The 26,793-nt window shown below is 45.0% G+C and overlaps 1 protein-coding gene across 3 annotated transcripts in view; it reads right to left on the bottom strand.

The window, feature by feature from the left end:
- Positions 1 to 26,793, bottom strand: part of RELN (reelin) — a 326,208-nt gene that overhangs the window by 127,992 nt on the left and 171,423 nt on the right. For 2 of the 3 annotated variants that reach the window (XM_079993517.1, XM_079993519.1), the window contains 7 exons: positions 22,897 to 23,042; positions 21,873 to 21,920; positions 16,149 to 16,300; positions 13,579 to 13,691; positions 11,676 to 11,884; positions 1,389 to 1,517; positions 426 to 535 (listed from right to left, as the gene is read on the bottom strand). In XM_079993517.1, the coding sequence (XP_079849643.1) occupies positions 426 to 535; positions 1,389 to 1,517; positions 11,676 to 11,884; positions 13,579 to 13,691; positions 16,149 to 16,300; positions 21,873 to 21,920; positions 22,897 to 23,042 (907 nt within the window). The remainder of the gene's footprint in view (positions 1 to 425; positions 536 to 1,388; positions 1,518 to 11,675; positions 11,885 to 13,578; positions 13,692 to 16,148; positions 16,301 to 21,872; positions 21,921 to 22,896; positions 23,043 to 26,793) is intronic. The other variant, XM_079993518.1, reaches the window with a different exon arrangement.

Genomic DNA, 26,793 nt, shown 5'->3' with positions numbered 1-26,793 from the left:
GGGCCTAATACAGCCCGCCCATCAATTTAATCTGGCCCCCGTGGTAGTATATGTCCTGGGGTAAAATCTTAAAAAAAGCTCAGCAACTTCAAAAAAGCTCAACAACTTTGGTCAGCCCACACGCATGTTCTCTTCATCAAATCTGGTCCCCTTTGAAAAAAGTTTGGGCAGCCCTGGTGTATGTATTTGCCTGCTTCAGTGCATAATGTTATATCCTAAGATTCTGCAAGCCATTTAAATTGGAAAAATGATATTTAGCCTCACTTTAATAAAGAAAACAACAACACCTTGGGGGGGAGTGCTTAAGAAACTGGGATCCCTACAATTTTTATCATATTGCGAAACACAAAGGCACTCACTGAGAAGGGAGCACAGACAATAAGCACTATTGAGGCACAATGATGATGGTAATGAATACTACTAACTGTTGTCAATTGCCCACATGTTTCCAAGAATTGGTCCTGTTTGCCTCCATCGAATCCTGGTATCTCTAGTTAATGCTGCATTGGGAAGTGGAATAGTTATTCGGTTCCACCTGAAACAAACATATGAGCCTTCAAACTTACAAGTCGATTTAGAGTTATAATAGTGTCAAGCTCATACCAGTTGCAGATGCTTCATTCACTCACAAAGACAAAGGGTATCCTAGTATTTAAGGATCACAGCGTCTTAAACTCTAGGAGCATGTGGAGTGGATAGAGTAGCTTAAGTCCAAATGCATGCAACTGTATTTGCATATATTCATTCCTTAATATCCTTGCCTCACTCTCCCCCCTCCAAATCTAAATTTAGCTTGTAAGCTCTCTAGCTATCATCACTGAAGCAGATTATTCTAGCTGCTCTCAATCCTTCAAATTATTGTTATACAAATAGGAACTTTGGAAACAATTCTGGAACGAACATATAATGTTCAAGGAAAGTAGAGTAAGAGCCTTTATGCCAAATCCTTATTATACTGGGATTCGCCCACACTTGAGGAAGCCTTAATGACATCACTCATAAAAGGTTTACTTTACACTTGTAATGTAACTTTATTGCTGCTTAACGAGGACTCATATATAGCCATTTAGGTCTGAATATGCAGAGGGAGATAACCATAAGCAACTGTTTAAGCTTGATATAATTCTTAAGAAATTCACGTTTATTTAATAGATTTATCAAATCATTTTTCAGTTACTATGGGTCCTGAAAACATCAGGCTGTCCTTCTTACAATTAAAACATCCTGAGGTGAATAAAATTTATTAGCATAGCATCAGATGCCTTCCTCCATTTGTCACAGAGAAGAGCTAAGACAATGACATCACATCCGTTGCTTTTCAGAGTCACGAGCAATTTCCTCTTGCATCATTCTTGCACCAGAGCTGCTTGGGGAGGGAATTTCCTTACCCGCTGTAGTTTTCCGAGGCATAGACTGTGCTGTGAGGAAGGTGAGACCCGACACATGTCTCTGGCAAACATTCAGAATGAAGTAAGGACCAGGATCGGCCATGGTTGGTGGAGAACTCCAAACTGACACTAGGAACCCAAAGAAACAGAGAAGTAAAATGGGCTATTCATCCCACACTAGCTGAGATTAATAGCAAGAACACACAAAAGCTTTAAAATCATGGCTTATTTAATAATTGATCCCCTGGATGCTGAAGTATGAAATGCCTGTGAGTGCTGAACATTCAAGATGAAACAGACATGAAGCACAGTGCGTTAAAAGATGAGATGGTAACCCTTGTCAGAAAGTGTTTAGCTGATGGGTGTGAGAGCAGTTTCTGCAAGTCTGACTTGCTCAGCAGGCTGTTGTTTTCTACATTGGGTTTAAAGAGGATTGATGCCAGGACTGGTGTGTCAAGAAGGAGGCAGACCAAAGGGAAACTGAGAGGTAAGGCCTGTGTGCTCCTACTGCTAATAGGTTTCTCAAACCATTTTGTGGAGGGGTCAGGAGGCTGAGCTGGCAATTGAGTTGGGTTATTTATATTTCATAAGTTCAGAACAATCAGGGATAAAAGGCCAAGCTGTGCACGCATGTTATATTCCACAGAAGCACAGAAATATAGTAGGCATACGAGAATAGCTATCTTCTTGATCAAGAAGCTGCATAGTACACAATCTCAGCCTCCTCCCAAGTAGCTGAGAAGAGGGGGGGGGGGGAGAGGAGGATTGCAGTGTGTATAGATGTTAGACCTATATCAGACTACTCTGACCTTGAGAAGGAACAGCTTCGCATGCATCTCCAAGAAGCATTCTAGTGGGTGGAGGGTGGGTACGGGGTACAAGAAGTACATGTGTGAGAGATCTTAGCTAAGGGGATATTCACATATTGGAGCAGTTCAGGTGATCACATCTTAGGTTAGATATGTGTGGCACACACAGCCTCTTCCAAATCTCCTGATGACTGCTCCCAGTGGCTTCATATAGATATTAAATAGCACTGGGTATAAAATAGTGCCCTGTAGCACCCCAGAACATAACTTCTCAGGGGTGAAAAGGCACTCTCCCAGTGATGCTCTCTGGACTTGACCACATAGGAAGGACTGGAACCACTGTAAAACAGATCCTCCAATCCTATCCCATGGAGCTGGCCAAGGTCAACATTATCAAAAGCTTCATTGTGACTGAGAAGCAGCAGTAGGCTTGTACTTCCCTTGCTCAGTTCTAGGTAAAGGTGACCAAGGTCAGCTTGGTCCCAAGGCCAGGCTAGAACCCAGATTGATCTTTGTCATCCAAGAATGCCCTGCTGCAACCATCTCCACCAACGTCCATAACGAGGAGGAGTGTATTTGTGAGTGGTCACAAATGTGTGAGTTAATCCAAAGTTCTTTCAACATGAATCACCTCACCTCTGAACTTTTAAAGTATTTTACTGCCACTCATTATAAAAAATAAAAGCACTTTCAGTACATACTTTTGGAATAAACACAAGTCACATTCTGTGAGCTTTCAACTAATTTGGGAAATATTGAAAGAAATGTAGCCTTTTGAAAAATGTCTGTGTAGAATAATTTAAGCAGCGCAGTTTAATTCTAATAGTCTCATTTTAAGTTCTGCAAATGAAGCATTAAGACAAATTAATAATTCATCAGCTTGGCACCAAATAGCCAGCACATGGCTTATCCAGTTCAGAATAATTTATTTGGAATATGATTTTACTTGAAGAATGTCTTTCCGCACAATTATTGTGTGTGTGATATTTTAAATGTAAATTAAAATAGCTTATGAGGCTTCACTGATTTCATTTGAGTTGAAATTTTATGGATACCTTTGAGGACCACATTTACTCCATATTCTACTATATTCCTAGTCATGAAATGAGAGTACTGCTAAAAAATTATGCTTTGGTGGACAAGGAGATTTGCATGGTGAAATTATTTTTGAAATGTAGATGAGGTTTGTGGGAAGTTAGCAGTTGTCAGGGACTCAGCAGGAGCGCAGGGAGGAGAGGAGATGGAAAGCGAGGGGGAGCAATCCGAGGGCAGCGTAGGAGAATATGACAGCAGCCCGATAGATTCCATGAGCCTCTCCAGCGAATCGGAAGATTCACAGAAGGGGGCGCCGATGGGCAGGGCAAGGGGCGACCCAAGGGGGACACCCCAGAAGCAAGGGGCCAGTGGGGACTCCCAGAGCACCAGTTGCAAATCAGGACCAGCTTCCCCACCAGAGCGTAGTGGGGGGGAGGAGTCCCAGGTGTCAGAGCCCACATATGCACCACCAGCGAGAGAAGATGAGTCAGGGTGGACCACGCCTCCATCGGAGAGCGAGTTAACGGTTAAGAGGAAAGTTGCAGGCTGGGCGCGCGCGCCAAGTTCAAAGGTACAGGCGAGCGGCACAGAAGGTAGCCCGGATAGGGAACCAGGTCCTAAAGCCCGCCGGAAGGAGGGGCAAGAATCGTCAGGGTCAGCGTCAGAGGAGTCCAGGAAGGATGAGACCCTAGCGGGCAGGAGGGCCCAGAGGAGAAAGGAATTTAGGAAGAGGTGGAGCAAAGCGAGAGTCTTAAACTGGTGTGGAGGGGGAGGAGACTCAGACAGGACTTCGCCGGTCTAAGGTCGGGACGTAGAGCTGCACGCTGCGGCTTTGAAATGGAGACTGAATCTCAATAAAGACTTTTGTACATAACTACAGCCTAGCGTTGGTCCTCTGTGAGCTGGGACCTGGAGGCAGCTCTGACAGTAAGTCCTGTCTCAAATTTCAAAGAACCTCGCAACGTGAGAGGACGCAGCGAGGGGCGAAGATTGGTGCTTCGCGAGCTCACAAAAGCAGCACAAGATGACTACAGAAGAACGACTGGCAGCTTTGCAAGAAGCCGTGGTACAACTTAACGCAGAAATACGAGCGGCAAGGAGGAGAGAAGAGGAATCAGATGCTGTCTGCAAGGATCTGCAAAACAGGTTGGAAATGTTGACTAAACAGGGGCCACCGGCAGCCAAATCAGAAGGGATCGGGCTCGGGAAGAGAGGGGGGAGCCTGGTGTCGCATTTCGATGGGAGTCTGCAGCAATATCCTAACTTCAGAGCAGACGTAGTTTTTGCGCTAAAGTTGCTGGAGAAGGACTTTAGAGATGAGCAGGAGAAAGTAGGCTTCATACTAACGCATCTCCATGGAGAAGCTAAAGCGTGGTTGCGCAATCTGTGGAGAGATAATGATCCAGCCCTCCAAAACGCAAAAGCCTTCATTAAGGCGATGGACGATTGTTTTTTATCGGAGATAGATGTGGATGTCGCTAGAAAAGAGATTCACGGTTTGAAACAAGGCAGAGCCACTGTAAGGCAATATCATTCCTGCTTTTTTGCATTGGTCAACGCACTGGGATGGGAAAAAGATTCAGCGTCCGTCAGGGACCTGTTCTGGGAGGGGCTGAACGGGGCTGTGAAAGACGAAATCGCAAGGGGGGAGAGGCCACGGAGCACTCAAGAAGTGGTCCAGAAGGCGTTGACGATTGGTGTGCGGCTGGAAGAACGTCCCTGGAGCAAAGATGAAGGGCGTTGGGGACGCACGCCAGCAAGGGCACCTCCTTTCTTCCCCAGAGACTCAGCGCGCGCTCAATCCACGCCTCCACTGGGAGGGGGAGAGGAGCCGATGGAGATAGGTGGTGCCAAGGCTCAGTCAGCGACCAGAGCCCTCACACCAGGAGCAGCCAAGGTGAAGCCTCCTAGAGGGAACAGGAAGTGTTACATCTGCGAAAGTGCTCAGCATATGGCAAAAGAGTGCCCCCAGAGGCTCCACAAGCACAATGCAGCCTCAGCAAAAGTAACAGAAGCAGCTCAGCAGAGGGAACTGCAGCAGGGAAACGACGAAGTCTGGCTGGAAGCAGAGCCGCTGGGGCCCAGCCAGACGAATCAGTGAAGCAGTCCCCAGGAATCTTACAGCCCACAGACCCCCTCCCGCCCAAACCAGTGGTGCAGCTCACCGCAACACTCCAGCTTCCCAATGGGCTCACCATGGAAGTGCCTATTACCATTGACTCTGGTAGCAATGCAGACTTTATGGGGGTGGATTTCATCAAGCAACATAGCATAGCGCTCCTGCCTGCCACGATGCCCCTGAAAGTAGTGACAGTCGATGGAAGAGAATTGCTGGGGGGACAGGTGGTACAGCAAACGCCACCAATGGTGATGCGCATTGGAAATCACCGCGAAGTCATCAGCTTCAACGTCACCCAACTGTCAGACACGCCCATAGTGTTGGGCATGAGCTGGTTGGACAGGCACAGCCCGGCATTGGCATGGTACCAGCGTAAATTGACCTTCTGCTCCTCCTACTGCGCAGAACATTGCATCATGACTAACCAGGAGGACGAGGGGCAAGAGGATGACCCACAGCTACAACTGGGCATGCTGCAAGCTGTACCCGACAAGTACAAGGCGTTTTTGGAGGTCTTCTGCGAGAAGGAAGCGGACAAGCTGCCTCCCCACAGACCCTACGACTGCAAGATTGACCTCCTGCCGGGGGCAACGCTGCCGACCGGAAAACTGTACTCCATGTCTGAAGACGAACTGCAAGAGCTCAGGGAGTTCATAAATCACAATTTGAAGCGGGGATTCATCCGAGAATCCAAAGCAGTGGGGGGCAGTCCTGTTTTCTTTGTGAAGAAAAAAGACACGCCCCAGAAGAGGCTTGTAGTTGATTTCAGAATTTTAAATTCGAAAACCAAGCCCACGGCTTTCCCGATGCCCAAGATCGACGACTTGCTCGCGACGGTGAGAAAGGGACGCATCTTCACCAAGCTGGATCTACGAGGGGCGTACAATCTTATACGCATGCGGGAGGGCGACGAGTGGAAGACGGCCATGTTCACGCCCTTGGGCACCTATGAGTATAGGGTTATGCCTTTCGGTTTACAAAATGGCTCCCACTGCTTCCAAGCCTTCATGCATCACGTGTTAGCGGGGCTCCTATACAAGAAGTGCGTCTGCTTCCTGGACGACATTCTGATCTTCTCGGAATCGCAGGAGGCTCACGAGAGAGATGTCAAGGAAGTCCTGCAAAGACTACGGGAGCACAGGCTTTACGCCAAGCTGGAGAAATGCCAGTTCGACATGACGGAGGTGGATTTCCTGGGCTACAAGCTGTCCGACAAGGGAATCGCCATGGACAGCGCCAAGGTACGATCAGTACTGGACTGGAAGAGCCCGCGCAATCGGAAGGAGGTCCAGAGGTTTGTCGGCTTTGCTAACTTTTATCGCAAGTTCATCAAGGGTTTCGCTATGCAGACGGCGGCCATCACGGACACCCTCAGCTCCAAGAAGAAGAAGTTCATCTGGACGGACCAGGCGGAGCAGTCCTTTCAGAAACTCAAGCGTCTTTTCGCTTCCGAGGAACAACTGCTGCATGTGAACCCCAGCAAGCCCATGAGGGTGGAGACGGATGCCTCCGACAGAGCCGTGGAGGCAGTCCTGTTGCAGCGAGACCCGCAAGGGGATTGGAGGCCGTGTGCTTTCTACTCCAGGAAGCTCAGCAAGTCGGAGCAGAACTACACCATCTGGGACAGAGAGTTGCTGGCCATTCATGCAGCATTCAAGGCGTGGCGGCACTTCCTCATCGGAGCCAAACACACGGTGCAAGTTCGCACGGACCATAAGAACCTGGAGTACTGGCGCACGGCGCGGTTCCTGAACCAGAGACACATCCGCTGGGCGGAGTTCTTTGCGGATTTCGACTTCAGGATAGAATATATCCCCGGAGACAACAACGTCATGGCTGATGCGCTATCCAGGAAGCCGCAGTATCTGGAGGAAGCAGCACCGGTAGCGGCCAAACACATTTTCGCACCCAAGGCGTGGGCATGCGCTTCTGCCACAATAGACCTGGAAGCGATACGGCGCGAGCTGCGAACAGATTCCTTCGCGCGCTCCAAGATGGAGGAGGTGCGCAGCGGCACGGCAAAGGACGACGAGTTCCAGATACGCGACGGACTGCTCCTCCGCAAGGGGGCCATCTACGTACCGGGAGATGAACTCCGCGCAACAGTACTGCAACAGCTACACGACGCACCCAGCGCCGGACATTTCGGCAAGGAAAAGACGGTGGAATTAGTAGCCAGAGACTTTTGGTGGCCCAAGATGCGGGGAGAAGTCGCGGAATACGTCACGAGGTGCGACACCTGCCAAAGGGCCAAGCCAGTACACAGACCGCCGGCGGGACTGTTAGAACCGCTACAGACCCCGTTCGAACCGTGGGAGAGGGTAGCCTTGGACTTTGTCACTGACCTGCCCAGCTCGAGGGGCAAAACAGCAGTACTCGTGGTAGTCGACATGTTCACCAAGATGGCGCACTTCATTCCTTGCGCGAAGGTGGCCACAGCGGAACAGACGGCCAAGCTGTTCATAGACCACGTGTTCAAGGTACACGGCCTGCCACGGTCTATCCTGTCTGACAGGGGGCGCCAGTTCATCTCGAGTTTCTGGCGGAAGCTGATGGGGATCCTGAACGTCAAGGTCAACCTAGCGTCGGCAAGACACCCGCAGACCAACGGACAAGCGGAGAGGGTCAACGCCGTCATGCAGCAGTACCTGAGATGTTACGCCAACCAGCAGCCCTCGACCTGGGTGGACTATCTGCCCCTGGCCGAGTTTGCCTACAACAACACACAACACGTGTCCACGGGGGTGACACCGTTTTTTGCCAACCCAGGACATCCCAGGACCTTCCCGGGCTTAGAGAAAGAGGGGGAGGGGGAGCCACAGGGAGCAGAGGCATTGGCAGAGGAGTTACAGGAGGTCCATGAACAGCTCCGTAGACAGTTAGACCTAGCAAAACACGTATACAAGATGCAAGCAGACAAACACAGAAGAGTGGGGGAGGACATACGGGTAGGGGACTGGGTCTGGTTAGCGGCCCAGGCAGTGCCGGCCAGGTCCTTAGCTAAGAAGAAGCTAGGACACAAGCAGTTGGGCCCTTACCTAGTCGAGGCACAGATCAACCCAGTGGCTTTCCGTTTGACACTACCGGAGGGTTCCAGAATGCACCCGGTCTTTCATAGATCGGTGCTAACGCCCTACAAGGCACCTCACAGGTTTCAGGAGCCAGGAACAGCTCCCAGTCCGCTTAGAGATGCACCCATGACAGGGGGGTCGCCGAGGGCGGGGCCACTCAACGAGGTGACGGAGATTTTGGACTCGAGATGGGGGGAAGAGGGAGTCGAATATCTCATCGCAAGGGAAGGTGCCCCGGCCACCGCCAACAGCTGGGTGCCGTACTATGCGGTGGAGGAGCACTACCTCAAAGACGAGTTCCACGCACTCTTCCCACACAGGCCCATGCCGGAGGATTATTTTGACGAATATCTTTTCACCCCCACACTCTCAGCCAGTACGTTTCAGGGGTTCTCCTCGGTTGAGGAGACGGTTCCAGAGACTACCTCGCCGGAGGGGTCGGTCTCAGACTTGGGTGCGGAGCGCTCTTATTGGTGGGACACTCAACCCGAGGAGGAGTGGCGCAGGAGACTGCTCAGAGGGCCCTGGCACGCAGACTACCCAGAGGAAATGGGGGAACAAGGGGGCATGGACGGGTTGGGGGAGGATCCTGGTTTCGAGCACGCCGGCAACGAGATGGAAGCGGAGGAGAGCGACGTCGATGTACCCGTCACGGACTGGCAGCATGCCAGGGGGGAAGACCGGTATCCGGCATGCACCCCCACAGCATTGGAGCACCCGGAACCCACGCCAGAAGAGGGGGAGGGGGGAAGGGGGGGCTTCGAGGGGGGGATGGATGTCAGGGACTCAGCAGGAGCGCAGGGAGGAGAGGAGATGGAAAGCGAGGGGGAGCAATCCGAGGGCAGCGTAGGAGAATATGACAGCAGCCCGATAGATTCCATGAGCCTCTCCAGCGAATCGGAAGATTCACAGAAGGGGGCGCCGATGGGCAGGGCAAGGGGCGACCCAAGGGGGACACCCCAGAAGCAAGGGGCCAGTGGGGACTCCCAGAGCACCAGTTGCAAATCAGGACCAGCTTCCCCACCAGAGCGTAGTGGGGGGGAGGAGTCCCAGGTGTCAGAGCCCACATATGCACCACCAGCGAGAGAAGATGAGTCAGGGTGGACCACGCCTCCATCGGAGAGCGAGTTAACGGTTAAGAGGAAAGTTGCAGGCTGGGCGCGCGCGCCAAGTTCAAAGGTACAGGCGAGCGGCACAGAAGGTAGCCCGGATAGGGAACCAGGTCCTAAAGCCCGCCGGAAGGAGGGGCAAGAATCGTCAGGGTCAGCGTCAGAGGAGTCCAGGAAGGATGAGACCCTAGCGGGCAGGAGGGCCCAGAGGAGAAAGGAATTTAGGAAGAGGTGGAGCAAAGCGAGAGTCTTAAACTGGTGTGGAGGGGGAGGAGACTCAGACAGGACTTCGCCGGTCTAAGGTCGGGACGTAGAGCTGCACGCTGCGGCTTTGAAATGGAGACTGAATCTCAATAAAGACTTTTGTACATAACTACAGCCTAGCGTAGGGACGCAGGTGGCGCTGTGGGTTAAAGCCTCAGCGTCTAGGGCTTGCCGATCGAAAGGTCGGCGGTTCGAATCCCTGCGGCGGGGTGCGCTCCCGCTGCTCGGTCCCAGCGCCTGCCAACCTAGCAGTTCGAAAGCACCTCCGGGTGCAAGTAGATAAATAGGGACCGCTTACCAGCGGGAAGGTAAACGGCGTTTCCGTGTGCGGCTCTGGCTCTGGCCAGAGCAGCGATGTCACGCTGGCCATGTGACCCGGAAGTGTCTCCGGACAGCGCTGGCCCCTGGCCTCTTGAGTGAGATGGGCGCACAACCCCAGAGTCTGTCAAGACTGGCCCGTGCGGGCAGGGGTACCTTTACCTTTACCTTACAGCCTAGCGTTGGTCCTCTGTGAGCTGGGACCTGGAGGCAGCTCTGACAGCAGTTCTTTTCAAAAATGAATAAAGCAAAACAAACTCCCTGAATCGGAGCCACTATGTGAGTTGAAAGGAGATCTTTCAAAAAAGATCAAAGACTGTACTGAAAAACCCTACTATGAAGCAGGAAATTATGCTTGTACCTGTACCTTAAAAGAGAAATTCATTTTAAAAGGACTGTTCTAATTGTAGATCTTTCCTGAGCATGGTCTACCAAAATACAGAACACCTACATTTCCATATGTAGAACACATATGGCCAACTAAGGGTTCCCAAGAAGTTGTATGCAGAAGTTGGCCAAAACTTTCAAACCTATCATATGCTTTTACTGTCCTAGCTGAAGAAAATAGATGCCAAAGTTTTACATAAACCTACAGAATGCTGTTGTCTTTCACATGTGGCTTGGCTCACAATAATATTTCTGACACATGGTGTGACTTGGCTTGCTTGCATGGATCATGTGGGCAGGGGTGGATGGGACCTTGTGAGACCCAGAAAGAAAGCAGATGGGGCCATGGAGGGAAGGTAGGAAAGGGGAAAGCCAGAGCCACATAGGGAGGACAAAACCAGTATAGATGAGGTGTTGGTGGAGCAGAAGGAGAGCAGATAGGACCAAAGGAAGGAAGGAAGGAAGGAGAGGAGAGGGATGAATTGGGTGCATGCTTGGATAGGTGGGGTTGGCTGTGAAAGAGAGCTATGGAGGCAATCCTGAAAAAGGAGAGGAAGACATTGGGGAAGTGAGTTTAGTTAGAAGCGATTTAAAGAAATAATGAAACACAATTATTGCCATGGTTTCAAATGAGCAATTTAATGGTTTGTGGTTCAGACCCCATCTATGCATTTGCTTTCAATTTACAGCAGAAAGCTGTGAGCTTAAAGGAGTTGTTGTGTATTTGTAGGTACAGACCTCAGTTCTTCCTTGTACTCAGTTACTTGGGCGAGTTACTTGTCCTTTGTGACTAGCCAGGCCTCAGGGCAGCCATATTGTGATGGTGCTCACATTTTTTGAAACTTCTTAAAAGTGTCCACGAGCCCCAAAAGGGGCTCAATACTTTCAACTGGAGATGCCAGGGATCACTCATGGCACCTTCTACTTGCCAATCACACTCTACCAGTGAGCTATGGTCTTCTCTCCTACTATGTTCTCTCATTCTGCTTATCTTGCTACCTCAGCCCATTCATGGTGAAAAGGGTCCATGGATGGTCCCTTGTTCAGGAGCCCTCAGATCCTAACACTAGCCCTGCATAAATGCACCAAGGAACACAGGGAGGCAGTTTGATAAAAGCTAGAATTGTTAAAAGAAATTAACAATTGCATTAAAAAAAAGAAATAAATGCAATTACCTGTTGCCGGGTTGGTGGGTTCCACAACCCAAGTTAATAGAAAACTGTATCATATGAGTTACAGTGGTAGGAAGCACTGGCAGAACATGGAAGTAATCAACTGCCCAGACATTTCTGTTATGCCCTTGATGATTCTTCTGCTTGAGACAGAATTTGGTAGCTGGAGTCTGCAGCTCTGGACTGATGACAACCGAAACCAAAGATGGAACCTTCAACAGAAATCACATTAATTACATTTCTGTAATGTAATCTGTGAGCTACATAAATTATAGACTAATAAATAGACACACACACACACACACACACACAAATACATATAAATACATACAAACTATGCTAGAAAACTTTTGTTCCAAAAGCAGTACTTGCACATAATAATAATAATAATAATAATAATAATTATTTTTATTTATACCCCACCCTCCCCAGCCAAGGCTGGGCTCAGGGTGGCTAACAAGCAATAATAAAAACAAGTTGAATAAATACAACTTAAAAACAATACAACATTAAAATATTGAAACATTAAAATATTAAAATGCAGCCTCATCGCAGGAGGAGAAAGGAAAAGAAAAAAGAAAGGGGGGGGGATCAAATTGGCTCCAAGCAAAAGGCCAGGGTCTTACAGGGCCTGCGGAAAGAAATCAGATCCTGCAGGGCCCTGGTCTCATGAGGCAGAGCGTTCCACCAGGCAGGAGCCCTAGGCTCTGGTTGAAGCTAATCTGACTTCCTTAAGGCCCAGGACCTCTAGGATGTTGCTATTTATGTACCTTGAGGCTCTCCGTGGGGCATACCGGGAGAGGCGGTCCCAAAGGTACGAGGGTCCTAGGCCATGAAGGGCTTTAAAGGTCAAAACCAGCACCTTAAATCTGAGCCTGTACTCCACCAGGAGCCAGTGCAGCTGGAAAAGCACTGGGTGAATATGCTCCTGTGGCAGAGACCCCATGAGGAGCCTCGCTGCTGCACTGTGCACCCGCTGGAGTTTCTGGGAGAGCTTCAAGGGCAGCCCTGCGTAGAGCGAATTACAGTAGTCAAGCCTGGAGGTGACCGTCGCATGGATCACTGTGGCCAAGTCAGGGCGGGAAAGGTAAGGGACCAACTGCTTGATGCGGCGAAGGTGGAAAAATGTCGCCTTGGCTGTTGCTGTAACCTCCATGGAAAGGAGAATAGTCATCTCTATTCTCTTGTGTTTGAATTAGGGTAAAAAAGGTAAAGGTAAAGGGACGCGGGTCGCATGGTCGGCGGTTCGAATCCCCACGGCGGGGTGCGCTCTCGTTGCTCGGTCCCAGCGCCTGCCAACCTAGCAGTTCGAAAGCACCCCTGGGTGCAAGTAGATAAATAGGGACCGCTTTATAGCGGGAAGGTAAACGGCGTTTCCGTGTGCTGCTCTGGTGCCGGTTCGCCAGAGCAGCTTCGTCACGCTGGCCACGTGACCCGGAAGTGTCTGCGGACAGCGCTGGCTCCCGGCCTCTAGAGTGAGATGAGCGCACAACCCTAGCGTCTGTCAAGACTGGCCCGTACGGGCAGGGGTACCTTTACCTTTTTATATACTACAGGAATAGGTCTAAGAGTCATTCTCATATTCCCAAAGAGGTTGGGAACCATGACTTTGTTAGGCAGGCTAGGATGAACAGAATTCGTAGCCATCTTATTGAACTACAATTCCAATAATTTTTTTAAATGGTGAAGACACCATGCTAATTTCACAACTATTTTAATAGTATTTTTACCTGAGCAAGCCCCTCCAACCTTGCCTCAAATTTGGGAATAGTTTGGGAAACAGGAAGGGGGGTACAGAGGAATGGGGAATTGGTAGAAATCTGATATATGAATGGAGGATCAATTTAGGAGCCAAGCATTTGCCACCTGAGTTGTGCTACCTTCAGGATTTGTTTTGAACTCTTACCCTATAAGAAGTGTAGGTCATTGTATCCACATTTAAGTGATCTTTTCTTCCTTCAATCTTTGCATACAATATGACGTCACTTTCATGGGTTTGTCCAGCATCACAGCTCCCACCTGTAGCAATGTGTATATTGGTGGAGTTAGCGATTTAACATTCAGTTGTATATTAAAATCTTCTCACCTTACATAAAAGCAATTGTGAAAATTACCATCGCCAAACATTGTTAAGTTGATGTGTGCAACATTTGAAACAAAAGTCAATGCCACTGAAATGCAGCAAATGCAGCAATAGAACACCCATCCCAAAATGAGGTTTAAATAAACTGTGATGAGAACCACATGCTTGGAAGTTAAAAGAAAAAGAAAAGAAAGCAACTCTGTGTAGAAAAGAAACACATTATCCTGACTGTTTCATACTGTTCTGCTGGTTTTCTATATGCAGAAAGGTTGATTTCACACAGCATTTAAGCATGCAGATTCTTATCTGCAACTTGGTTTACAATCCCAACAAGACTGTTCTGTGGGATTATTCTGGATGCAGTTCAGCTCCTATATTTTAAACTCAAATTAAAATTTACTTCCGCCCTCCTAATATTTTCCCCACTTGAATATTCAACCAAGTAAATTTTCACACAATGTTTTTCAGTGTGATCATAAAAGTCGACAGCCTTTCTTGCTGAGCCAACAGCTTTGCCCAAGAGTTCAGAAGGTCGACTAAAGTGTCTTTCCTGTTTTTCATGCAGGTGTGCATCTCCTGAAAGACCTGGAAATGCAGAAATCTACCCTTCCTGTGCTTTTTTTTTTTTTTGTACATTATGCAGCACAGAGGAGACGTGACAATTCAGAGCAAATATCAGAGAACTTCCACGTCCTGTAAGAAAAAGGCTGTTTACTCTTTTTGACATAAAAGGCTGCTTCATCGGAAAAGCAAATTTATTCTCTGTTTCCTTTACTGTCTTTCCATTTCACATTAATGAACACAGTGTTGAAAGAATAAGCTCCACATGTAGTTTACCTGATCTGTAGAGCTTGAAAAACAACATTCCTGGAAAAAGTGTCGCAGAGACAAAGTGTGTGATTTTGCCATTGAAATCTTCTGCTTGTTGGTTCCCACTACCAAAAAGAGTTACAAAACTCCAGTAATTGCAGCTCTCTTACTAAGAGAGGCAGATGGTTCTGCTTTTGTATCTATGCCCCCTGCTTGCTATCTCATCTGCTGTCTTCGCAAAGTGTTAACCAAGGTAACAACCACCCATTTGTGGAAGGCCCGCCAGTACAAGATTTACAAAAGTATTTCAGCATGAGGTTGTACAGAATACTTTTCTGTCTGGGTTAGGTTGCTTTTAGACCACAGGCAAGTCATTATTGTAACACCTCGTTACCGGACTAGCTAGAAAAGAAAAGAAAAAATGGGAAGGCACAAAATGCAAGAGAAAGGAAGATGAAGAGGAGGAACTCTTCGGGTAACCACCAGCATATCTATCAAGCCCTGTCCAACACCTTTAAAATACAGATTCTTCTTCTAGGAGAGCAAGGCATAACCAATTTGAGACTTTGGCCTCCAATTCAGTTGCAAAATATGCTCCTCAAAAACACTGTCTCTGACTCAGATGCCATGACACTAGGTTCATACACCTCCCACCCCACTGGAAATGTAACAGGTGAAGTAGAAACAGAAGCTGGAACTTGATGTTATGATTAATACAGGTCCAGTTTTCTACCTCTTCCTATGAAATGTGTAGTAAAATTTACTCAGGTCCTGATGTCATCATATAGCATATATTTCTGCCCCTACCAGGGTTTGGAGGGGGAAATGAAGAAGAAGAGAAGAAGAGTTTGGATTTGATATCCCGCTTTATCACTACCCGAAGGAGTCTCAAAGCGGCTAACATTCTCCTTTCCCTTCCTCCCCCACAACAAACACTCTGTGAGGTGAGTGGGGCTGAGAGACTTCAGAGAAGTGTGACTGGCCCAAGGTCACCCAGCAGCTGCATGTGGAGGAGCGGAGACGCGAACCCAGTTCACCAGATTACGAGCCTATCGCTCTTAACCACTACACCAAGCTGGCTCTCAGAGTTAAATGCACAGAGTTACGAGGTCTGAAGACACAGGACTCAGCTAGATTGGTAAAGAAAAAGTGTTTTATATGTGTTGTATATGCGATATAACACTGTGACACAAGATGTTGCTGTGGAGTCCTGTCTTTCCCTACCGGATTTCCCTGTATGAGTTTACAACGCAATTAACTGAATTGTTTCTTTGACGTGTCTAGATCCAGCATCAGTATGGAAGGGATGAACTATCACCATTCTAGTTTTGTCAAAAGTACTTGTGATAACTGCTTTCTGGTGAAGGCTTAGTAGCAAGTGACAGTGAGAAAATGGTGGAAGGAAAAACAGCCAAACCAAGGGTCAAGGGTAGTTGAGGCAGTGAGGATCAAGTGCGGCACAGATTCTGAAAAGGACAGGCACTCAGACAGAAGGACTGGTTGTAACACACTCTCCAAAAGAATAACTAACCTTTTCTCATCAAATGTGCACATACCAAAACATACTAATGGCTCATACTCACCCATGCTGAAATAAAACCGCAGATTTCCATAACCTGTAGTGTCCATATATGGAGTGCACAGCTTTCTCTCTCCATCTCTGAGAAAAACAGCTGATGAACCTGATTCCAGGGTTCCACATTCAGTGCCGATTACAGCTCCAGATATATCCCACCTGAAGACATTAGCCAAGATGTAAGAGATAGGGCTATTTTACACATTATGTAGAAGCAATCCTTGGTACTGAGTATAGACTCAACAGGAAACCATGGCCAATATGACAGTATGTTCAGGCCTGCTGGGTATGTATTTTGTTTTTCTTCCTGATTTACTACCAATATTTGTTCTCATATTATATGTGGTTTCCTGTGATATTGTTATGTTTAATATATTAACTGTTTCATCTGGGGTAGAAAGGTACAAATGTCTTTAAATATATAAATGCATCTTACAATTTATAGCTAAAAGGTCATGTAATGTGGCCCTTGGTCCTAAAAGCAGCAAACTTACATTAATTAATTAAAGCATATTCAGGATTTTTGGGTGGAATGCCACCAATAACAGTGTCCAATGCAGAAGAAGAAGAAGAAGAAGAAGAAGAAGAAGAAGAAGAAGAAGAAGAAGAAGAAGCATGGCAAGATTTGAAATATGTTCATCATCATTCAAAATAGCTATATGTTTGACAAAAATTATTATGAATATTTAAAAAGGTTTTTATGCATTGTGTATTCTCCTGACCAAGCTGCTTGCCCCATTCTTGGCAATGGCCTCTATGATGGATGAAAAGGTTAAGAATAAGCAAACAAAAATGACGGAATAGGCATTTTAACTGCCACCAAGGAGTAGAATTGAGGGAAGGATCAGAGCTGCCCACCGTCTTTGTCAGTCCTTATGACCCTTTACCGAGTATAATAGCATTGAGAGAGCACCACCAATATATATATATATATATATATATATATATATATATATATACTCTGTATTCTTGAGGTGCCTGAGCAGTGCAGATCTTCAGTGGCAAGCTGCACTACAATTATTTAGCAGGGAATTTTTGTATTGGCAAAGAGGGCAATTGTATCCCTTCAGAACTTTCAGCCACCTCAGGCTGTGGAGAAGCAGTGAATTAAAGTAGAGATGCAGTCCATTCACCTTACAATTCTTCCTTTGTAACTGTCTTTTCAGTTGCAGTTTCCATTTCAGACTCTTTGGGATCATGTTGGAAGAAGAAATCAGGCATGGACCTCCCACAGGTACAGTCATAGCTCATGTTACGTTTGCTTCATGTTACATTCCTTCAGGTTACGTTCCCGCGGTGACCCGGAAGTACCAGAAAGGGTTACTTCTGGGTTTCGCCGCTCACACATGCGCAGAAGTGCAAAATGATGTCACGCACATGTGCAGAAGTGCCAAATTGCAACCCGCGTGTGTGCAGACGTGCTGCTGTGGGTTGCACTCTTTTCATGTTGCGAACAGGCCTCTGGAACGGATCCCGTTCGCAACCAGAGGTACCACTGAACTCATGAAAAGCAATGTGGGGCCTCACAAGCCAACACCCACATCACACCAAATGGGTGAGCCCCCTTATTGCTGCACAAGATGCACAGAGGGGAATCTGATTACACAAGGCAATGGTGCAGATGCTTATCTACGATTCACTCCGTGGCTGATAAGCAGCTCGTGGATCAGTGACAAACAAAAGGAAGGGCTCACAGAAGGCTCCCTGGATCTGACTGGCGAAAGTGCAAGCAGCATATTTCAGAAAGGCTCACTATCCTGTGTTCCTGGGAGAGATAACACCCACATCATCTGGGTTCTCAATGGCAACCAAAGCATAGGTTGCCTAGAGAGGTTTGCTCCATGTTCTCTTCAGACTGATGATGATAAATACCAACAGCAACACCTTTTCTTTTATAAATGAATTGCTATATCTGTTATATCTAAAAGTCTTAGATTGGTGCCTCCCAGAAAGGTTCCTGGAGCATGACATTTGAGGACATCATCTTCCTTCATCTGAAGGACATCAAGAGCTTCAGACATTGTAGAAGTTTCCTTGGAAAGCAACAGCAGAAAATGCAGTAACATTTTATGAAGGCCTCTCGGGGGTTAGAGAGAAAGACAATAATAATGTTTTGAAGGTATTCTTTTTTGGCCCCGAACAGTAGATTCCACGCGTCTAAAGTCTACTCACTACTTGTCTAGGACATGCACCCATACCTTCAAGAACCTCCTGGAACTACAAAGAACCTTCAAAAAGCAGGTTCTGCATATTTTTAGGAGCAAGAACAGGTTCCTAAACATGGTTCCGCCATGCAGCACATGGAAGCTATCAGCATTGGGAGGGATGGAGGAAGAGCTGGAGCCACCAGTTGGGCTCCACTTTCGACACAAAAATACCTCTGCCACCATTGAGCAATGATCTATCAGAAAAAGTCAAAGCATGCCCCCCAGTTGTTTGTATATGTGGGGATCATGCACAATATGTAAAATCCATTTACTGGATTCTCATAGGCATCTGGTTGTGAGAACAGGATCCAGCAGGCTCTTTTTTATGTAGCTGCAGTTTCACTGAGAATACATCTTGAACCATGCTAATGTTAATCCACATTGTATAAAGTACATGCATTTGGTACAAGTTGTATCAAATATTTTTCAATGCTTAGCGTTCAAGATGTACCTCATAATACATTAATAAAAAAAATTAAGTATCAGTGCAAATCATTATTATCAGTGCAGATAGTTCCTTACACAGGACATTCTAATCAGACTGTAATTACGTAATTTCTTTTCTTCACAAAATTGCTGATACAATTTAAATACAGTCCAAACTAGTTTCTCAAGGTGGGATTACAAATGTTTGCATGCCTGTAATTGTGGGCTCTTCCAAAGGCAAGGTGCCTAAGAGGTGCTGAAGTGGGTTTACTTAATCAGGGTTGTTACTTTATTGGGATAACTCCCAGGGAACCAATTTAGACTAATGATAATGAGTGGCAGGGGCTGATGTTTAATTGGAACAGCATTCACAAAAGATCCACTTATTAGGGATATATTCTGCAATTAAAAAGGGGTTAATTGGTACTGGCATTTATCTGGATTTTCAATAACTGGTTAATTTCAGTTACTTCATTGTGCCTAAAGCTTGAGAACATTATTGGGCTGCAGGGAAAGTTTAAAAGTTCACAAGACAAACCAGCATGCAAATCCTAACTAGTGTTTGGCATCTCAGACAGTCACAGAGCAAACAACACATAATGCATAGCCTCCAATATTTCACAGAGAGAAAATATGAGCACTCTTGTGTGTTTGCAATATACCTATTCTCACACCAAGGATAACTGCTGGAGCAGACTCCTCAGGCCCATTACACACTGTTGAAGGCTATGTATTGAATCTCCTTTATATTGCACTCATTTATTCCGCAATAGCCTGTCATACACTGGCTTCTAAATCAATGATATTAGTGAGCAGGTCATAACAGTTTCCTTCTTTTAAAAACGTAAGAATTTTTAATCAGACCACGAAGCTGGTTGTCCTGGTTACAGAATAGCCATATTTCAAAAGCTTTCTACAAGGTCTACTTTATGCACAAGTAACAAGTTATTGTGGGATGGGAGGCAAGCACGGCACTGCACTGATATTTTGTGTATATTTACATATGCACGCGCTAGTCAACATAGAGAACACAGAGAAATAGAGACCCAGAAGAGGGGGTTGAAGCCTAGAGAATTACAGTGCGCATGCTAGCCATTGTTTAAGAAATTATTTCACACAATTCCAGAAATGGCCAAATAGCAATTCTGAAATGATGAGTTCTGATCAAAGATATGCACAGCCCCATTCCCTGCAAAAGGGTTGTGCCTGGTAGGGACTGTTGAGACAAGGACTTGCTGCTCACTTGCCACCAGTTGTTGACTCCTGGAGATGTATGTGGTTGCTAACAATGTCATAAAGGCAACCCACAAGAGCACATGTTTTCACTTTGTTTTCACTTTCACCACAAGAGAATCTGGAAATTCACTAGCAAGATAAGGATGCGTGTCTGATTTCTAAGTACAAAAGACACAACCACTCTAGAAAATTTAAGGTCTTATGTACCTGACAAAACCATACTTTGTCGTTCAATAAGTTTCTTTTAAACCTGAAGAATCTTTTTTGGAAGACCTGAAAGCTTCAATGGCCTGCCAAACAGTCCTTGTACTTCTTTCATTAGTGCACTAATGTCACCCTATCCTTATGCACTTTACCTTTGAACTCAGCATTATTGTCTTTCTCATTTTCAGCTTCAAATTAGTTCCTGGAGCACTGCCAGAAGGTGTTTAAGGAAAAAGGAGCATGTAAATATTGAGCTGATCTTTTGAAATGTGGGACAGAATGGATCTGTAATGCAATGAGCTGGTGAGGGTCATAATACCATAGGTGGCTACCAGAAGGTCACTGCCCTGAGACCATCACCATAATTAAAGTGACCAGGAATAGAGGTGGAAATAAAGGTGTAATTTTAAAGGGACTGACTAAAGCAAAACAACAACAACAACAACAAAAAAAAACATTTAAAGGAACAGAAATGTTACCACTGAGCAAGAAATGGAGAATTGTCTTGAGAGGGAATGATATACATGGGAAATGCAGTTTGTATTTAATTGTGGGCAAATAGCAGCAGGGTAACAGATAAATGAGAAAGAAGCTATAAAGGCACTGAATGAGAGAGTGAAATGATACAAACAACACAGAGCTAGGGAATATGTGAGCAGAGACACTTTGCAGGCAGAAGTGCAAATCAGGTCAGGTAGTGAAAAATGACAGGGAAACAACTAAGGTCAGAGTTTGAAGAAGCAGGAAAAACAACAAATCTGAAGAGAGGACCAGCGACTATAGTTACTGCTTGATTTACTCTAAAATGTAGGCCAGGGCATAGGAGAATTGCACAACACAAGTCAAATTGTGTGGTCAACAAAAGGAGGCGAAAAAAATATGGTTGGGTTGAAAGTTGGTTTGAGAACTTTTTTTGGCTCATACCAAAGGCTTTGGGGACCATACATGTCCTTTTCACAGTAGCCATCTGTTCACATGGCCTGGGTAGCAGCAGCAGCAGCAGCACTTACACTGCATGGTGCTGTTTCCTCAAGGACACCAAGGTGAGGATATGAAACACTGCTCTCTGCTCCTGCTCTCTCATGACAAGGCTACATGGCAACATTATGAAGTTGAATCAGAGTGAGGAACACACAAGGAATGTTGAAGGCACTGAATGAACTCAGGGTGGAAGGTTTTTTTGGGTGGTGAGCACTAAAACATACTTCTAGACATAAGTACCTTCAGACAACGTTTGATATCTGCAGCTTTCTTGAGGAAATGCCGATTCCCATTAACATTTTTCCTTTTGTTTAGAACTCCAAGTCTGGCTCTTGCAATGAGTTCTTCTTTTCTTCTCTGCACCATCTTGGGTCTAAAAATGTTTGTGTTCCCCCACCTCTCATATTGCTTCACCCAGACCACCTATCCTTTAATTATGCACCCAACATATCTAGAGGGTTTTCTCATCAGAATTAAATTCCCTAAATATTAGACTATGGCATGAAGCAGATTCTGAACTGAGTTGATTTTGCTATTGAACAGTCACAGTATTTGACTAGATGATCACATCCAGTTGTTAGCCAGCAGGATCACTGCCTCGTGAGATAAAGGAAACACGAAGCCTGGAAGCGCCAGAGAAAGAATGAAGAGGATAGGAAAAAATACTGAATAGCTACCCATTCTCTGAACAACGTCCATCCTGTGCTTTGAATGAGGCAGGGATCCTGTGGAAAAAACAGCATGTGATCACAGAATTAAAGTATTCATCATACTATGTGTGAATAAGGGGTGGATGGCAATGATTCTTAATAATGAATACTGATACCAGGTCAATAATATTCTAGGCACCTTCCCTTATCTAGACAGCATGAGCCCTGACCAGAGAAGGCTTATGGTCAACAATTGATAGAGATGGCACAAATGGAGAAGAGGCCAGCTTGTAGCTTAATTAGAATATTTCAGTTTAAATGTGAGTCATTCATAGACCCATGAAAATCTTACTTCGTTCCCCAATTAAATATTCAAAACAGGCTATAATCAGCCAAAATTTTGTCTTTATCATCACCACTACCATCATAATCTGAAATCTGGAGGAAAGTTAAATGCTACATAGTATGTATTTCTTATGTCATGGTGAAGCTGAACTGCAATCCACAAACCACCAAGGCAACACTCTACACCTTAATCCTATTTTTTTTTTAAAGTAATCTCTGCTTGCTTCAGTGAAATTCACTTCCACGTGGAAAAAAATTAAGATTTGTGGTGTTAGTCCCATAAAAAACAATGGGAATGAGCACAAATATATGAAGTACATATATAATTCCAGTGGTATATGGGTTGCAAAATGAGAGATGCTTTCTAGGTACTTAATTGCAGAATTATCTCAAGATGTTTCTTCAAGATTCACTGTCAGTTAGTACTGAGTGTTAAAAGTTTTGCTCATGATAGCAGTGATTTTGCCATAGAAAAGTGAGACATTTTTAAAAACTCAATATATCATTCTGGAGCCACTGACCCTTCTTGACTTATTCATTTCTAAAATTTAGGGGGGGGGACTTTCCTGACAGTATTTTATCAATATAGACATATGTTGCCAAAAGCAAGAAAAAGTGCTTCTCAGCCTAAGCTTCTTGCTTTCCCCCCAACCCGAGAGTAACGCCACATGCGTCCTTATACTTCTGTAGGGTAGTGAACACTCACCCTTTGGGCTGGCTCTCAAACTCTTCTGCCCACTGTTCCTGGGCATCTTCAGTAGAAAGATCGACATCTCGCGTTGTGGCAAAATTCAACTCACTGCCTTCTGTTCCATGGAAATAAATTGCATTCCCATCTGACTGACAGCTATGCTGCAGATAAAAGGAGCATGCAGGAGGTATGTATTAAATCGGTTTTGTAACAGCAGCTTTCGACAACTCTGAGAAAGCCATTAAATTATTTAGCAACTGGCTGATTACAGAAGCTAAACCAAAAAGTGAAAGAAAGAGAAAATGTGCACTTAATTCTTCTGTATGTATCTTGAATAATTTATAAATTACTGTCAGTATTCAGTCACTTGTAGGGCTGCTTCCAACAATACTTTTCCCTATCTGCAACATTGCTAAAAGTTGTAACATTTAATATCTATATATATGTCAAATACAAATGGTTCTGTAGCACAGTAAATAAAATGTTAAACCACAAGCTATGAGTGCTCTAGGTGACAAGATCATGATGCCCTTCTATGCTAAACAAATGCTTTGAAGTGAACCTGGGTTTTGCTCTTAAGCCTCTATGATCATCTCAATGGGGCTACAGCAACACCATGTCAAGGTTACACATGGACAATGCATGAAACTTGTATCCTCAATCTGAAATTTGAGTTGTCTAAGTATCTGAATACTTAATTCACACTAATCCCCAAACCAAGAATCCTGCCTCATTTGAGAGACAGTCAGAAAGAAATCCAAGTTTTGCCAGCAGGGCATGCAAATTCAGATAGGAAAAGCCCTTCCTTGTGAATGATAATATACTGGTTGACATCACAAATGGAAAACAATGGTGGAAAATCCTCTGGGAAACAGTCGATTAATCAGTTTGCTTTGAATCTCAGAAAAATCCGACAGAACAGGATATAGGTAAAGACAATATCGTGTAATTTTGTTTGCTTGTTTTGAGAACTGTTTTATCAGTAGTGATCAGGGGGTTGCTGTGAATGTTAGTTGTGGTAGGCCAAAGGAATGTAATGCAAGCAGAAGAAAAAACAAACAAGCAAAGAAAATACAAAAAAAATCAAATGTCATACACTTGTTTTAATTATACAAATAAAGGACAATTTCACACGACTTTCCTTAGTCAACTTCAACATGGAAAACAACATAGGATGTTTGCAAAAGTCACTAACAACATCAATAAGCTGCTGGAACAAGAAGGGAAACAATATGCCTGACCAGTTGGACAGAATAAAGGAAATTAAAAAAAAAATCAGATAAATGAATAAACCTACAGATAAATGTATTTTGTGGTGTACCTCAGCACCCCAGTCCTAATTCCTCAAAAGTAACTGGCATAAATCCCCATGGACCTTTGTGGGAGGGGGGGTTTCTTAGGCTAAGTCTACATTTGCGGCTTGAAATGCTGCAATGTTCTTTTCCCCTGCTGAGTTTGCAAGTCGCTTTCTCTCACTGCTCTTCACATCCGAGCAGGAGTGGGGATATCTTCATCCACTGATTTCTTTCTGTGTGCAATGGCTGCTTCTGTATTCAAATTGGATGGAAGCGGGTTTGAGGGAAAGTGCATTAAAGAGGAATGTTTCTTGAAAAGCAACAGGATACAAATGAATTGTGGCTAATGTCACCTGCCTTAATGAAACCTGTGACGGGAGCACACTGGACCTGCAGCAAGCAGTAATGTGAACACACCCTTACTTGAAAAGCTGCAGGCCTGATTGGGTAACAAAAGCCAATCCACGCTAAGTTTGACATCAGCAAACGTTTGATTAGTTAAGGATATGGTGGTATGGCGTTTGAATCTTGCACAAGATCGCTGAAAACTGCAGCTCCCCATGGGAGTGCGAACTCAGATTTTATTTCATCGGAACTGAGTGAAGATGGCGTCTACCACCAGAGAAGGACTTTTGGATTGATTCAGCATAAACACCAGCGTGTGAGAACATTCTGCAAACAACAGACTTACCAGCTGCAAAAAAAAAAGGAGAGTCATACAAATTTCACACAGAAGCACATTATTGTTTATTTCAACTTGCCTGTGGAAACAACTCAGAGGCCATGAAAGAAAAGGATAACAACAGGAAGATTTAAAGAAGGAACTATTGGAAACTCAAGGCAGTAGAAACATAAGATGACTGGAACCCCACTGAAATTGAAGCAAGGGAAGCCCCAACAAAAATTTATAATTTGGCAGAATATTTGGACTATATGATATGTATTTGTATAATTTGGAATACTTAATGTGATTTGATTGGATTGTTAAAATGCAAAATTTAATTAAAAATATTTTTTTTGAAAAAAAGAATGTCTGTGCGACATGGGTCCAGCCATGGGACCAAAACTGTGTCTGGACAGGCACAGGGATGCAGGACAGAGCAGAAACAAAGTGACTTGATCAAGGTCACGAGCCATCCCAGAGTAGTCTTCAAAACAGGCTGCTGATCACACAGCTCTTCCAACTCAAAGGGCCATCTTACAAATGCAGAGGAATAGAAACATTGCCAAGGGGACACATTAAATTTTCATCAAAATAAAGAAGGGTAGTGAAACTGGTAGAATGTACTGCTTTGCCCTTTTCAGGCCAAAAGTCTCATTATAGATGAATAAAGTGCAATACATCTAAGGTTTGAAATCTCTTGTCTCTTTTCCCTGCTCTTTTATGCTTATAACTGTAAATCAATAAGCCTGATTCTCCCCCCACCTCTTTCCCTTGGCTATATAGTCTCTCATTGCTTGACAAGCAGAACACAGTGTAACTAAGTGATGCAGCTTTGCCAGTTGGAGATGCATCAACAGGAAACATCCGTGCTAAATTCCTCAGTCTAATAGATTTTGAGCTTTAATTGTGGGCTGCATCTTCCTGAGGATGCTCCCGAGTTAGTGACTTCACCTCTGGGCTTTCAAAACATTTGCTGTCTTCTCTACCAACATTGAATTAGGCTTAAAAAAAAAAGAATCAAAGATGAACACTGATGTACCTCTTCCTAATAACTCTCAGTGGCCTGATGGACATGATGATTCTTTCAGACAGCTGTAGCCTCACAATTTATTTTTTGGCAACTCTGGTTACACTGGAATGAGTATATCAGGCATTTGGGCAATGCCAGCTTGCAAAGGGCTGGTGGCAGATGGAGAGAAATCTGCCCATCGTGCTTGCACCTTTACATGAGTGGAGAGTCATCCATTTCCCCCATTAAGGGGTTGTCACTTAGCCCACCCAGCTGGAAAAGAAGGTTGCTGTTTTTCCAAGAGCCTGGCTAGCAGGTTGCATTAGATACAAATGCAAAGGGCACTTTAAAACAGAAGGCAAACTACCATTTGTAGGCAAACTGAAACTGCACTGTTTCAACAGCACCCAGTTTTTTTTAAATGGCTGTAATATTTTAAGTGATTATTTTTGCCACTTCAGATTGCTCCTTAGAGAGGAGAGGGTGTGTTGTTGTTTTTTAATTAAAGTCTACACAGTGCAAACAGATTAGATATGAGGAGGAAAGGAAAGAAAAATTAGGATGGAGAAAATTAATTAAAATGGCACTGTCTGCAGAGTCATAAATTAGATATTGTTTCTTGCTGGGAATGAGTTATGCTAGTGACTGGAATTTTTAGATTTTAAATCGGATAGCAGATTGATGGAAGGATCCAATGATCATAAACTCAAATCCATGCACAGTAACATACTTAACAGTCTAATTGCTGTTATTCAAAATTAAGTGGTTACATGGATTTGAGTATGAGGTGATTCAGGATGAATCTCTTTCCGTAATTAAAAGAAACACCCAGCTAGGATTAAAAACTACTCTGCATGAAGTAAAACAAGATTTTAATCACTTCTTACATGCTAGATTTCTATATGATTTAACCCTAGATACAAAAACGAGCTAGATACACTGAC

This window comes from Podarcis cretensis (assembly GCF_951804945.1).
Source record: "Podarcis cretensis genome assembly, chromosome: 10".
Lineage (NCBI taxonomy): Eukaryota > Metazoa > Chordata > Lepidosauria > Squamata > Lacertidae > Podarcis > Podarcis cretensis.
Note: the sequence above shows the minus strand (reverse complement) of the source record. Positions and strands in the feature narration are given on the sequence as shown.